This window comes from Sander vitreus, chromosome 6 (assembly GCF_031162955.1).
Source record: "Sander vitreus isolate 19-12246 chromosome 6, sanVit1, whole genome shotgun sequence".
Lineage (NCBI taxonomy): Eukaryota > Metazoa > Chordata > Actinopteri > Perciformes > Percidae > Sander > Sander vitreus.
Window position 1 is genome coordinate 5,089,243 of NC_135860.1, and position 14,425 is coordinate 5,103,667.

At 42.4% G+C, this 14,425-nt stretch overlaps 1 protein-coding gene across 1 annotated transcript in view; it reads left to right on the plus strand.

The window, feature by feature from the left end:
* vwde (von Willebrand factor D and EGF domains) overlaps positions 1-14,425 on the plus strand; it is a 28,916-nt gene that overhangs the window by 615 nt on the left and 13,876 nt on the right. Inside the window, exons 2-15 of the mRNA XM_078252172.1 lie at positions 238-469; positions 1,205-1,279; positions 3,667-3,896; positions 5,396-5,485; positions 6,301-6,448; positions 6,556-6,770; positions 7,119-7,192; positions 7,365-7,638; positions 8,177-8,373; positions 9,067-9,944; positions 10,669-10,805; positions 12,228-12,395; positions 13,300-13,404; positions 14,065-14,179. Coding sequence (XP_078108298.1) covers positions 238-469; positions 1,205-1,279; positions 3,667-3,896; positions 5,396-5,485; positions 6,301-6,448; positions 6,556-6,770; positions 7,119-7,192; positions 7,365-7,638; positions 8,177-8,373; positions 9,067-9,944; positions 10,669-10,805; positions 12,228-12,395; positions 13,300-13,404; positions 14,065-14,179 — 2,938 coding nt within the window. The remainder of the gene's footprint in view (positions 1-237; positions 470-1,204; positions 1,280-3,666; positions 3,897-5,395; positions 5,486-6,300; positions 6,449-6,555; positions 6,771-7,118; positions 7,193-7,364; positions 7,639-8,176; positions 8,374-9,066; positions 9,945-10,668; positions 10,806-12,227; positions 12,396-13,299; positions 13,405-14,064; positions 14,180-14,425) is intronic.

A 14,425-nucleotide genomic window follows, 5' to 3' on the forward strand; every position in this document is an offset into this window, starting at 1 on the left:
TAAAGGAGCATAACATGCGACTGTTACAAAATAGCATTTTCAGATTTATGCTGTATTAGCTTAAAGTGATTTTGTAGGCCTATGTTTGTGACATCTTTGCTGCAGATACTACCCATTTCTATTTTTATCAGTTGCTGAGAATAGCAAACCTTATAGCTTTTATTAATATGTCACGTTTCACCTTAGTACAAATGTGTGCCCTAATGTCCTCCCCTCAATGTCTTTCTAAACATACAGGTGAACCACTGTGGGACTCAGGCTCCTGTGTGGCTGTCCCTGGGCGAGGGGGAGTCCCTGCCGGGGCCCCAGGAGGTGAGGCAGCTGACGGCCTGCGCTGCCTGGCAGCTCTTCCCTGGCACAAGCAAAGACTGCTGCATGTTCCGCATCCCGGTCACCGTTCGCAACTGTGGAGACTTCTACGTTTACCTGCTGCAGCCTACGCAGGGATGCATGGGATACTGTGCTCAGGGTATGTCAAAACAGAAAGTCCATTATGTTCTATATTTCAGAGTACAATATTAAGCTTATGCATGACCAATTACCACAGAAGTAAAAGATCCATATTCAAATAGTCGTCCTTATTATCAATTTTTTTTAGTTGCCAGTTAAGTCCAGAGTTTGTTTCACCTCTGAGATTAGATGGTAATACAGCACAAAATAGAAGTATTGTTGCTATAGTTACCTGCAGTTTAATGTACATATGCGCTAATTTAGAAACGCAGTTAAAGCTGCTGTAGGTAGGATTGTGAAGATCTCAGTCTCTCCCCCCTTTCCGCTAAATCCCAAAACGGTCTCCTAAGCCCCTCCCCCCACAAGGGAGAATGAATGCGTGTGCATGAGCAGTGATTGACACGCAGTTAGACACCCCCCCTGGCCATGATTGGTGAATCTGAACAGGTCTGTTTCATGTAGTTCTACTTGAACATAGGGTCAGTTTCAGCAAATATGACAGAAAGTTAGTTTTATAAGGCTTACCTACTGCACCTTTAATCATTGATTGGTACAATGTTTGAGGTGTCCTGTTATATGACTCTAACAGTAAGATGGAATGTTATTGTTGCTCGCATCTGCATCATGTAAATATGAAAATATTCCTAGATTCTAAGAGAAGTCTTAAAAAACAACCTCACAGAGTCTCTTCTCTGCCATGTAGTATATTCTATTATGTTAATTAACGTTGTTGCTCTCTTATCTGTCTTAACAGAGATGTTGGACATTTTACCCACAACGTCGCTGACCTGCGGCCCTGACGAGCTGAACGTCGATGGAACATGTAACAGTGAGAATCCTGCTGCTGTGTTTACGGCTTACTGTACGCTTGCCTCCTCGTGTTAGGTCAAACACCGAAACAATCAGGAGGTCAGGGAGTTGCCATGCGGTCAGGAATGCACCGCCGGCCCCCTCACCGCTCCTCTTAACGAGCTGAGCATGTGTCCCGGCGTCCGCTGGGCCTCGTCTCCATGGTGACGGCCCTCAGCCAGGTCGTGAATTACGCCAGGTTTTAGGAAGCTGGCAGAGGTGGAAAGGAGAAGGGAGGTTTAATTAGAGAGATGAAATATCTCTGAATATGTTCATTACATTGTTTTAAATAATGGAATTCAGGTTGCTGTGAATCCAAAGCTCTCTTTTCTGCTTTTAAACTCAGAGCAGGGCTTGCTAAATATATATTTTTGGCTAGAACTGCTAACAGTATATACATGAATTCATGTACCTCAGCTGTAGCTACCTTCATCTGCATAACCATTTTCTGCATTTGTCAGTCATGATAAAGTTTAGAAGTAGACGTAGTTGTTGTCATTAAATCCACCTGGAATGGAAATTAGCATCAGTCTCCCGCCCAATGTCAGTAAATGATGTGTTTATGTTTGTTCATTTAATAGCAGCGGTAAACAAACCACACTTTATGAAGCTTACAGTATATCATCTGGGTTAGTCTCTTATTTTCTTCTGAATATAGATTATTTGGCACAAAAATACATGGATGCCTGAACAAAGTGTGTTCACCACTAAACGTTGAACTCATATGTGATAGTTGAACATTTTATTCTAAAAACATGGGCAGTCCATTACATTGGAGACCATTAAATTGGACTTTCCTCCAGATATGTGAACCTGAATGGGCTCTGTGCAGGCCAGCCCACAACAGACTGGGAAAGCCATTTCTTTATGGACCTGACTTTGTGCACAGGGCCACTGTCATGTTGAAACTGGGCCTTTCCCTAACTGTTGCCACAATGATTTCTCTTAAAGGAGATTAAGGGTCAACGCCTACACCATGAAAAACAGTTCCAGATTAAAAGAACAGGGTGTATGGAGACAGGGTGTCCACATACTTTTGGCCATATGCTGTACTGTATAATCAAACCATTAATGAGGTTTAAACGGGACCCTGTGAGTGAACAAACCTTATACGAGAAAGTGGAATAAATTGTTGAATCAAATTGTAGACTGTAACTTAATTTTACTTTGACATAAGACAATGATTTACATGTACGTAGTATACAACAAAGTAAACAGTACATGGCCTTGATTTCTTATAGGTCCCATGGCATGAAAATTTCACTTTATGAGTTTTTTTTAACATTAATATGCATTCCCCCAGCCTGCCTATGGTCCCCCAGTGGCTTGAAATGGTGATAGGTGTAAACCAAGCCCTGGGTATCCTGCTCTGCCTTTGACAAAATGAAAGCTCAGATGGGCCGATCTGGAATCTTCCTCCTTATGACGTCATAAGGAGGAAGGTTACCTCCCCTTTCTCTGCTTTGCTCACCCAGAGAATTTGACCCACCCATGAGAGAGAGATATCATGGCTTTCAAACGAGCAAAGTGGCAGTTGGTCAAGGCCACACCCCCCCCCCTCCACCTTGCCCCCCCCTCTCTCCTCCTCAATAGCTACAGACACAGAAATGGCACATACTAAGGAAAGCTCATTGTGGGACTGGCTCTAGTGGCTGTAATTCTGCACTAAGGCTGAATTTCGGGAAAGAGACTTCAGATACAGTATTAGGGGACCACTAAGGCCTATATAAAAGACTTCAGATACAGTATTAGGAGACCACTAAGGCCTATATAAAAGAGACTTCAGATACAGTATTAGGAGACCACTAAGGTCTATATAAAAGAGACTTCAGATACAGTATTAGGGGACCACTAAGGTCTATATAAAAGAGACTTCAGATACAGTATTAGGGGACCACTAAGGCCTATATAAAAGAGACTTCAGATACAGTATTAGGGGACCACTAAGGCCTATATAAAAGAGACTTCAGATACAATATTAGGGGACCACTGAGGCCTATATAAAAGAGACTTCAGATACAGTATTAGGGGACCACTAAGGCCTATATAAAAGAGACATCAGATACAGTATTAGGGGACCACTAAGGCCTATATAAAAGAGACTTCAGATACAGTATTAGGGGACCACTAAGGTCTATATAAAAGAGACTTCAGATACAGTAATAGGGGACCACTAAGGCCCATATAAAAGCATCCAAAGAGCACCATGTCATGGGACCTTTAATAAAAGCTGTATTGGCTTCCCTTTTCACCTCTGTTGTGATTTTTACACTACCAACATGCAGAGAAAAAAATTGCGTAAATACCATCTAATACCCATGTTAGACACCACTAATCTACCCAATCGTTCTGCTTCTCTCCTGTCAGCAAAGCAGCCTCCCATTCCATCTGCACCAGTGATTGTCTCAGAGGTGACAGGAAAGTCCATCTACCTGAAGTGCAGCTTTGGGAGCAGCTCCAACAGCTCTCTGGGTTACGTGGTGGCTTGGTCCCGCCTCTCACCTGAGGGCAGGAAGGAGGAGCTCAAACAGGAGACCACCATCCAGACCTCCGCCTTCATCGAGCTGGACGGTTTCAACCTCCGTCTGGGGGACAAGGTTATTCTGTTTAAATCAAAAAAGCTATTATTTAAAACTGTCAGCATGTGGTTAAAGGTGCAGTAGGTAAGACTTATAAAACTAACTTTCTGTCATATATAAATGAAACAGGTAATAAAAAAAAAAAAATGCGGCTCCTCTGGCACCACCTACAGCCTGTAGTGTGATTTGCAAAAATCCACCGCTCCCTGTTCAGATCCTCCAATCAGGGCCAGGGGGGGTGTCTAACTGTGTGTCAATCACTGCTCATGCACACGCATTCATTTTCCCTTGTGGGGTGAGGGGCTTAGGAGACTGTTTTGGGCTTTAGCAAAAAGGGGGGAGGGACTGAGAAGTTGTCGATGTTCAAATTTTTTGGCTAAGTCTTGGATCTTCACAATCCTACCTACAGCACCTTTAAGTTTTACCAGGGTTTCCATGGGGTCTTAAAGAGCCCCTATTATACTCCTTTTCAGCATCATATTTGTACTCTTCTGGTCTACTAGGATAGGTTTACATACTTTGATGTTCCAAAAACATATTCTGTTTCTCATACTGCCCATTGCTGCAGTGCCTCCACCTGAAACACTTATGGCCCGCCTTCCCGAAAAGCCCAGTCTGCTCTGATTAGTCAGCTGGCCCACTCTGTTGTGATTGGTCAACCAAATTCAAACACGCCACTGGGCAGGCTGTGTTTGCTCAGGCAGCACCAATGGGCAGCAAAGATGAAAAACTGGGCTGGCTTTCTCAATCAATGACATCACTAATTGAGGAATTTCAAACAGGAATGTGGCCGAGCCGTTTTAAGGCAGTTGAGGCAAGTGCTGTCTGTGGAAGAAAAAACTCCATTTGGAGTGAAATGTGTTTTTTTTGTTTGTAATTTATACATCTAGTGCATACACAAAAAAGCTATGTAACACACTAAAAGATGGGAAAAATAAAAAAAAAGCATAATAGGTGCTCTTTAAAAAGTCTAAAATTTTAAAATCAAACTTTAAGGCCTTAAAAATGATTAATTATTATTGTGTTCTAGGTCTTAAATTATTTTAAACAGGTCTTTTCCTACGTTCATGTAACGCTACCTCCTAATGCTCGATGAAATGCTCCCGCAGCGCTTTAGAATGTGTTTTCACGGTGACTAGGCACCGGTCCTATGATGCGAATGAGGAAATCGGGGAATTGTTTCAGACGATGTTTCCGGAGTCTGACATCTGATGTTTTTTTTTTTTTGTTCTTTTTTATTTCGTGATATGAGTCTTAAATTTCATTCATAATGGTCTTAAAAATGTCTTGAAAAGTCTTAAATCTGACTTGATGAAATGAAACCTGCAGAAACCCTGTTTACTGTGCACTGGTCATGTATGTGTATGTGACCTTAACTAGAAAACCTTTTATTCATCCAGGATTCTCTCCTATGTGGTTCCTTCTGTTCCTTCTCCTTCACTCTGTCCCTTTACTAGGTAGGCGTATCAATTGCAGATTTTCTTTAAAATGAGACCACAAATCTCTCCCTCTCTCAGATTTACTGCTCCAGCGTCAGTTTCTTCCTGGACTCGCCCGACGTCCGTAGCTCTTCAATGGAAAGTCAGGAGTTCTTTGCTGGGATTATGGTATATCACAGTATTCTATAGTTTTATAACTGTGTGTGTGTGTGTTGTCTCTGTAGGTTTTTATTATATTCCTGTGTGTATGTGTGCATACACAGAATAAAAAGCGACAGTTCTGTTTATGGTATACTATATATCATTTATTTAAATATAGGTAAATAATTGGTATAAGATTGATACCAATCGTATGTCTGTGCGTATGGAGCTAGAGCCAATGGGGCAATTAGCTTAGCTTAGCATAATAACTGCAAGCAGGGGTAAACATCTGGCCTGGTTCCGTCCAAAGTTCGAAATATGCATATTTCCCAAAGTTATATTATAAAGACAAAAGATGCTATCTTGCTGACCATCAACATAGATCAGAAATAAAATCCTACTCAAACTATTTTTTTCTTCTGTTATTTAATTTAGATTTTGACTAGTTTTCTCTTCACCGTATTCTTTGATTACTTTGTATGAATGATAATAATTCATGTAAAAAGGGTAGGTGTTATAATCTTAGGCTTCAGCCTACACCTTTTTGGTCCTGTTTTTTTTGGTTTTTTTGTGTTTGTTTATTCTATTGCAAGAAAAAGCATTAATGGTATGTCTATTTATTTGTTTCTACCAGTGTATTGAATGTTGTAAATTACAAATGACAGAAATAAACTAAACTAAACTAAATTTAAGTCTGTTAGCTAATGCTCTTACAAAAGCTCTTTGGCTGAAGAGATTATTTATTCCTCCAAGAAATATCTTTTTCCCTAAAACCTCTCCCTCTGAATGCCGTGTACCTGTGACAAAGGTTCTATGATCACTTTTATAACTGTTTTGTGCAGCTAAGGCCAGAGGTGAGCAGTGTATCTGAGGACGGGAGGCTGTATGAGCTGGTGGTTGAGAGCACAGTTCCTGTCCCATGTCTGGAAGAGTCCTCCTCCTCTACAGAGCTGTGCACTCTGTCGCTGCAGCTCAGCACAAGCAGTAAAGGTGAGGACTTACAGCAAGATAATGACAGATTACCCCCCACCATTTTTTTATTTTCTGTTTTCATCATCATGCAAATAAACCGCACCTCATTCTTTGTTGTGTTACAGGTGATGGTTTGTTGGGTGCAGATCTGTCTCTGTCCTCCTGTGTGGTGGATCTGTCCGGGGGCCCCTGTAGGGACGGGGTTTGTAGCCGAGCTCTGATCCACTTCAGCCCCGTCACAGACTTTGTCAAAGATGGCAACAGGACGACTCAGATCTCTGTTAAATCCATCGTCGCACAGAATTTTCTCTGGAGCGGATACTCACCAGAACCTGTTGAGGTAAACCGATTAAATAGTCCTGGGGGGATTTGAAAATGTTATTTAGTGATAATTTGTTGATGGTTTATTTATTATTATTATGAAGTTCTGATTTTTATTTATCAAATTGTTCTTCAACTCACTATGTAATCAGTATAGCTCTTTGCATATTGTATTATTTCTATTTAACCCTCTTTGTAATACTTTTTTCTTATTATCTTTTCTTTGTCTCAAACTTGCTGCTTTTATGATATGACACTGTTGTTTTTTCAAATATGCATCGGAGAACCAACTGTACATTCATGTACTGTAATCATGTATACTGAGTATTTTATTTTAAATAGGAGTTACACTGATGTGTCGTTTCAGATAACAGTGAAGGATGTTCCCTCAGCCTACTGCTACTCCTTCACTGATCCTCACATGATCACATTTGATGGCAGGTACTTCAATCTCTTATTCAGTTTATCTGGAAACATAATTTATATGTATCATAAACTGCAATTCAACGAATTCTGTTATATGTGGACATTTGTCCACACATTTGTGTCCATAGTGAATGTTTTTTCTGTCTGTAATATGCTAATATCTTATGGTCTGTATTATTATTTACAGGTACTATGAGAACTTCCAAGTTGGCACCTTTGTTCTCTATAAGAGCATTTTGAGGCCATTTGAGGTCCATGTTCGTCAGTGGGAGTGCGGCAGCGTGTTGCACGCCGCCTCGTGTGTGTGCGGCTTCGTGGTGAGGGACGGCGGCGATGTCATCGCTTTTGACATGTGCAACGGCGAAATGGGGGAAACCAAACCTCACCTGTCCGTAAAGAACAGAGACTTGAGCAAGAGCGGCATTCGCATCACAGAGTCCTACCAGGGACGCAAAGTCACGGTGAGCGAGGACGAGTCACACCCACTTCGCAATCTAGCTTCTGCTTCATAAATCACAGCATTATTTAGGACAAGCAACAACCTGAATATATAATTTAGTTAATCAAATTGTTCAATTTTGACGTCATGTATATTTACATTATCATAGTTTGACCAACACGTACATAAAAATCATTGCATTTTAGGGGGGAAAACAATAATATTTACAGTAAATGAACTATGACAATTGTATGTTTTTCATACAGGACACACTTTAATGCCTACTTAAAGCCCCACCAACTTACAGAGCACTTCCAACTCCATTGTTCCCTCCTTAAGCCTAACTTATATACACCAAGAGAAATACACCAGGGGGGTTCTCGCTTGATTTATGCTTTGCCAGACATGTCTGTTTATTAAGAAAGGTGTAGTAATCTGCACGCAAAGAGCCACCAAGACTGCCTTGGTATCAAAACGTGACTAACCCATGTAAAATCTGGCATGTAAAACATGCTCTCTGTCGTTTTGTGTGATAGTCCTGAATCTTTGACTGTTTGCAGATGACCTTCTCGTCCGGAGCGTTTGTTCGTGCAGACGTGTCTGACTGGGGAATGAGTCTGACGCTGAGAGCTCCCAGTTCAGACCGGAGCCACACTGAGGGCCTGTGTGGGACCTACGACGGACAGTCAGACAACGACTTCCACTCAGCAGGGGGCGCCACACTGGAGCACCTGCACGCTTTTATCTCTGAATGGAGGTCAGTGTCTGTGTCAATATCATCATCATGCTTGTCACCATTTTTTGTTGCTGTTTTTCAATGAAGCTAGGCAGCTAGCTAGCTATGTAGAAATAAGACATGTAATCCTGCCTGCTAAACTGTGATTGGTCAATTGTTTCTCTAACGGCCTTTACCAGCCATCAATGAGTACAGCGCCACCATTTTTTGTTGCTATTTTTCAATGAAGCTAGGCAACTAGCTAGCTATGTAGAAATAAGACATGTAATCCTGCCTGCTAAACTCTGATTGGTCAATTGTTACTCTAATGGCCTTTACCAGCCATCAATGAGTACAGCGCCAGACCTATTTGAATCGCTGAAGATGTGGCAGGGATTCAGCGGTGTGGAACCTGGCTGGCAGTATATTAGCTTTTGAGCTATTAACTATTTAGGATGTCTATACATTTAAGACAATTTTTATGTAGTCAATCAGTAGCCAATCATCTTTTTCAAAGTTTTATTCTAGTGTACTCCATCTCCAAAGAGTCAGGCACCTTCACCTGGGCCACAGATCCCATGGGTCACAAAGGTTCACTGTGTGTCAATCGGATGTATGCTATTTGATGTCACAATATCAATTACGGGAGCCAAGCACCCCCTATCAGGCCATGCAAAGACCCTCCTGTCAAACTCTGTTTCCTCTTCACTGACATCTCCTCCTTCCCTCTGTCAGGCTCCCTCCAGGCAGCAGCCTGTTTGACACGGTGCCATCCCACCTGAGTACACTGAGACCCCGCAAGTACTGTAACTGTCAGGTAGAGCCCCTCCTCACATCTCCCAGAGCCCGATCTCAGCCAGTCACGTCTTCCGACCCCACCTGCTCTCATCATGGCAACGTGCACCTCCCCAGTGTCATCCCCACTCTGGACGTCACAGCTGAGTACATCGGCTCGATTGAGCTACTCAAAGGTGAAGGAGGCGACAGACAGCCGCTGCCTTCGGGTCACTCCAGCCAACACACCCAGGATCAAGGTAGTGACGCTGAGTTGCGTGAAAGAAGCTTCTCCTTGAGAGCCTCCAGCGATGGAGCTTCAACCTCAGCTCACCGCAGAGGCAGGCGGCAGACTCACCATTACATTTCTAACTCTCCGCACCAAAGCCTCAGCCAGTCTGATCTGGAGGGCTTCACCTACTTTTTCCCAGAGGACCACGAAGCAGCAGTTCAACTAGATTTTTCCCTAACATGGCCCACACCTTCTGGCTTGACCGAGCAGCGAGCCAGGACTCAGTGTCAGCAGGCTGTGGCAGGCTCCAGCATAGCGTTAAGTTGTGTGCGCCTGTTAGAAGAGTCAATAATTAGCCACGTGATGGCTATGTGCGTTACCGACCTACAGCTGAAGGATGAGCAGTCGTGGCTGAATGCAACTTTACCGCTGCTGGAAAATGAGTGTGAGAGGAGGCTAATAGAGGAGAAGAGGAGAGAAGAAGAGTACAAGGATGTTCTGGCTGTCCTCAAATGTCCCAATCTGTGCAACGGGAACGGCCAGTGCTCAGAGTGGGGTTGTGTCTGCTTCCCAGGATTTGGGTCATACGACTGCAGTGTGCTGTCTGGTAACATACTAAACATACACTGACACAGACGCACTAGTTCTAGAGAGGTCTTTAATAAAGCCAATACATCAGCCAATATTAGCTTATTGCAGACATATCTATATATAAGTAAAAGTATGTATCATCAGGAAAATGTACTTAAAGTATTAAAAGTAAAAGTACTCAATGCAGAAAAATCCTCACATTTTAGAAACTGCAGACGATCAAAAGAGTTCCGAGTTTAATCGGCTAATCATTTCAGCCGGACTTGTAGGCCGTTATATTGTTGGGTAATTTATAATAAAACATCGTATTTTATAAACTACATATATTATATGTGCAAAAATCTTAATTTCTAAAGAAACTAGTAACTGAAGCTGTCAGATTAATGTAGTGGAGTAAAAAGTACAATATTTCTTTCTGAAATGTAGCGGAGTAGAAGTAGAAAGTGGCATGAAAATAAAAGACTCAAGTAAAGTACACATACCTCAAATTTGTACTTAAGTACAGTACTTGAATAAATGTACTTGATTACATTCCACCACTGACCTACACCCACAGCACAAAAACATTTTAAGGTATGATTCTAGCGTTGTTGTAATGCATTCAGCAGTTACTTGCACGTCTATCTTTCCACAGGACCTCTATGATGACAGACTTAAGGTTGTGAGACATATGGTTTGTGATGTGCAATAAATTCTCAGGGCTAACAGTCTATGCCCGTTTTGTTGTTGATGTTGTGAAGACCAGATCCCAGAGATCACTGAGCTGGAGACGGAGGGTCTGTGTGATGTCCGACAGCGAGACTGTTCCACCATCCAGGTCTACGGTCAAGGCTTCAAGAACTCCTACGAGCTCAAGTGTGAGTTTGTTAAAGAAAAGGTACTTTGCTTTTCGTTTCCTTATCTCCTTGTTTACAACAGGGCTTTGCTGTGCATGGCTCCTCTTTTACCTCAAAATATTGAAATCATTTCATACCTAGGAGTTGTCAATTATTTCTTTAGTTGTTGGTCATGGAACTACAAACTGCAGATTATGATATTGTAGCGTGAAGACAACAATAATTAAGCTCAGTAATCTTCAACTTTTCAGTAGTCTGGCTTTGCCAGACCATCCACACGCTGCGAAGCGGAGGAGGGTCTGGCTAGTCCACACAGCATTCTGGGATGGGAGAAAAACGTGCTCTGGTTTATTGGCATTCCTTTAAACCAATCACAATCGTCATGGGCGACGGTAAGCTCCGTACGGAGCCCCTGAAAAATAGTCGTCCAACAGAAAACTCAGATTGGACAGATAGTCTAGCTAGCTGTCTGGATTTACCCTGCAGAGATCTGAGGAGCAGTTAACCATAGTCCAACAGAAAGAAAGAGGAAGGAAACGGACATCGGCGAAAATACATTCCGGCGGAATTTTCTGCGGCACCGGAGCAATCCCGGAAGTGGAACATCAAGGATATAGACTAACTTTTCAGTAACGCACACCAAGCGAAGACATCTACAGTTTTTTTAAGATTAGTTTTGGGGCATTTCAGCCTTTAATTAGGAGAATAGGATGGGTCAGCTGTGGTCAGGAAAGGGGGGGAGAGAGAGAGACAGATGGGGGGAAGATGTGCAGCAAAGGGTTGCAGGTTGGATTCGAACCCTGGGCCGCTGTGATAAGGACTGAGCCTTGGTACATGGGTGCACGCTCTACCAGGTGAGCTGCCAGGGCGCCGTTAACACTGTTAACCTTCTGCTCATTTAAATTGCCTCTGTCTATCAAAGTGAATGACCAAACTAAACAAGGCCATTGCATGGCAATAGTTTCCTTTTCTATATTGAGACAGGAGAAACGGACACTACTTGGATGCACCTCCAGTTCAAGCACTTGCTCTAGCTCACCATCTCGCTGTATCAAAGTAAAATAAGTAAATGAAAGTATGTGAGCACAGTTAATGCGGGGATATAATTAACAATCATGTAAAATACATCCGATTAGTGAAATCTGGCGCTGAAATCCTAAAAGTAACTGCGTCCGTATCTACTGTAGGACTCAAGTTAACCCCTTGCCATCCCGTGCCTCAAGAATAAACCTTTACAATGCACTATTCTGATCAGAATAAAGTTGACCGATGTCAGCTTGTGATCGATACAGGTAGACGCATGATTGTTACACTTATATATTCATCTGTGTTTTCATTTTTCTTTACTTTTTCCTACTTTATCATTTCTTTCTATCCTTCCCTTTTCACTAATGTCCCTCTCTCTTTTGCACCTCCTGCCACTCATGGCTTCCTCCCTCTCTCCCTCTGTGTCTCTCGTCAAGTTTGACGATGGGGAGTGGGTTCTGGACGAGCCCCAGTTTGTCTTGGCCATCTTTCTGGATGTAACGTCTCTGGAGTGCCAGCTCCCCCTGGAGGACAGCCGCCGGGCACCTGCAGGCCTGGACCTGGAGCAGATGACAGACAGACCCCTGGCCCGCTGGCAGATCAAAGTTAGTCTCTCCAACCATTTCTGCAATGTACACTGCTGAAACTGCTGTAAAGAAGAAGAAAAAAATCCTGTCAAGTTGATACTGAACTCCTTCTCCCAGGCTTCTCTCTTTGAACCCTTAAAACGAGGGATTAGCATGAAACTTCTGTTATTATTTTGCAAGATATTTCATTTTCTCAAAATCTCCCAATATGAGATTAAACAGTAAATCTGCACTGAAGTAATGAAAAGCAGACAGATGTGAAGGTTTACTCATTTTTATTTGCTGGCTGCAGTTATTGAAAGGGTCCACAGAGTGCAGCTGGAGTTTTTCTCCAGCTTCGACGTAGTTTAGGAGGAAAATAAACTCAGCAGTGAGAAACACGGAATGGATTGGTTTTTTTTAGATCATTTTTTTGGGCTTTTCCACCTTTAATGGACAGGACAGCTAGGTGAGAAAGGGGAGAGAGAGGGGGAAGACATGCAGGAAATTGTCACAGGTCGGACTCGAGCTAACCCGGCCACAGGAATGGATTGGTTTACTTGACTGCCAAGCGCGTGAAACCAAGTGTGGGAATGCTTTTTCACAGTAGTTAGATTTGGTACACATGTGGCCGGGTTAGCTCAGTTGGTAGAGCAGACGCACATATATAGAGGTTTACTCCTCGACGCAGCGGCCCTTTGCTACATGTCATTGCCCTTCTCTCTCCCCTTTCATGTCTTCATCTGTCCTGTGGAATTAAAGGCCTAAAATGAGGAGGAGGACCTTCCCAGCATCACAGCACCTGCAGTTTATATTGTTTCCAAAGTCTACCTGAGAGACATTATTCTCAGATCGTACCGACTACAGTTCACCTCATTGCAGTTCAGTTTATTTAATGCCTTTTCCCAGTGATCCATAGTAATCAAGCTTCTGCTGATGGCAGGTTTCCAATGATGGCTACAGCTACAGTAACGCCAAGATACTGACTGTGTATGATGGAGCCTGCCAGATCTGCAGCCTCAACGCTGAAGTCCTCTGTACCCTGAGGGTAAGACAGCTTTTCTGACAGTGATGGTGATTTAGCACATGGATCAGAAAGTAGCAATATCCCCAAAGATAAATGAAATGTGGTTAGTGTTGAATATTTCTAAATTCAACACATTATACAGTATCTACTATGTATTTATGATTGAATGATGTAGATTTTTATTATTTGTGTAATTAAGTGTTTTGATGTGGTTATTCCAGCCGTGTTTTCTGCAGGAGAGTGAACATTCATCATTCAACTATGATATACTGTCGAATATTTTCTATTGGATGATTTAGATTTTTGAGTTTTAGATACTTTTAGTTTCTACACAAATGTTTCTTATTTTAGCCGTGTTTTCTGCAGTAGAGTGAACATTCATCATGCAACTATGAATTATAACAGTACAACCATTGATCTGCTTGTAATGTAGTGTTGCTGAATGTGTGAGGTATGCTTAAACACGGGAAATAATTAGAGTGGTTTTCCTCAAACCAAATGTACAGGTTAATGTTGCAAGGGTTTCAACAAAACCTTTCTTGTTCTCCTGCTGCCATGTTCTGCGCATGCTTTACATAAACCCACGTAGCTCACTGATGTACGTTCTGAAAGGCAAGTTTGTTTCAAAGAGAAATAAACACTGGACATAAAGTTTTGTTGTTTATCATCTTTGCTTCCCAGGAGAAAACCTGCAACATTGACGGCCAATGTTACAGGGAGGGGGAGTCCAATCCCAGCAGCCCCTGCCTCACATGTCGCCCTGACTCGTCCAAACACACTTGGTCCATAGCGGAGAGTATGTACATTAAAATGTCATCGTTTCTCATCTGGTTTGTCTCACAGCTCAGTAGGGCTGGGTACCGAATTCAATACTTTTTAGGCACCGACCAAATTGCCTCCTTAGTATCGAGTATCGAAAAATGCCTCTTCGTTCAATACCAAATTTCAATACCTAAGGAGTAAATCTCATCAGCGTCAGTGAGCCAATAAGCTCTCATAATGTTTGTTATTGGCTGTCTAACGTTAAACGTCGTAGAGGCAT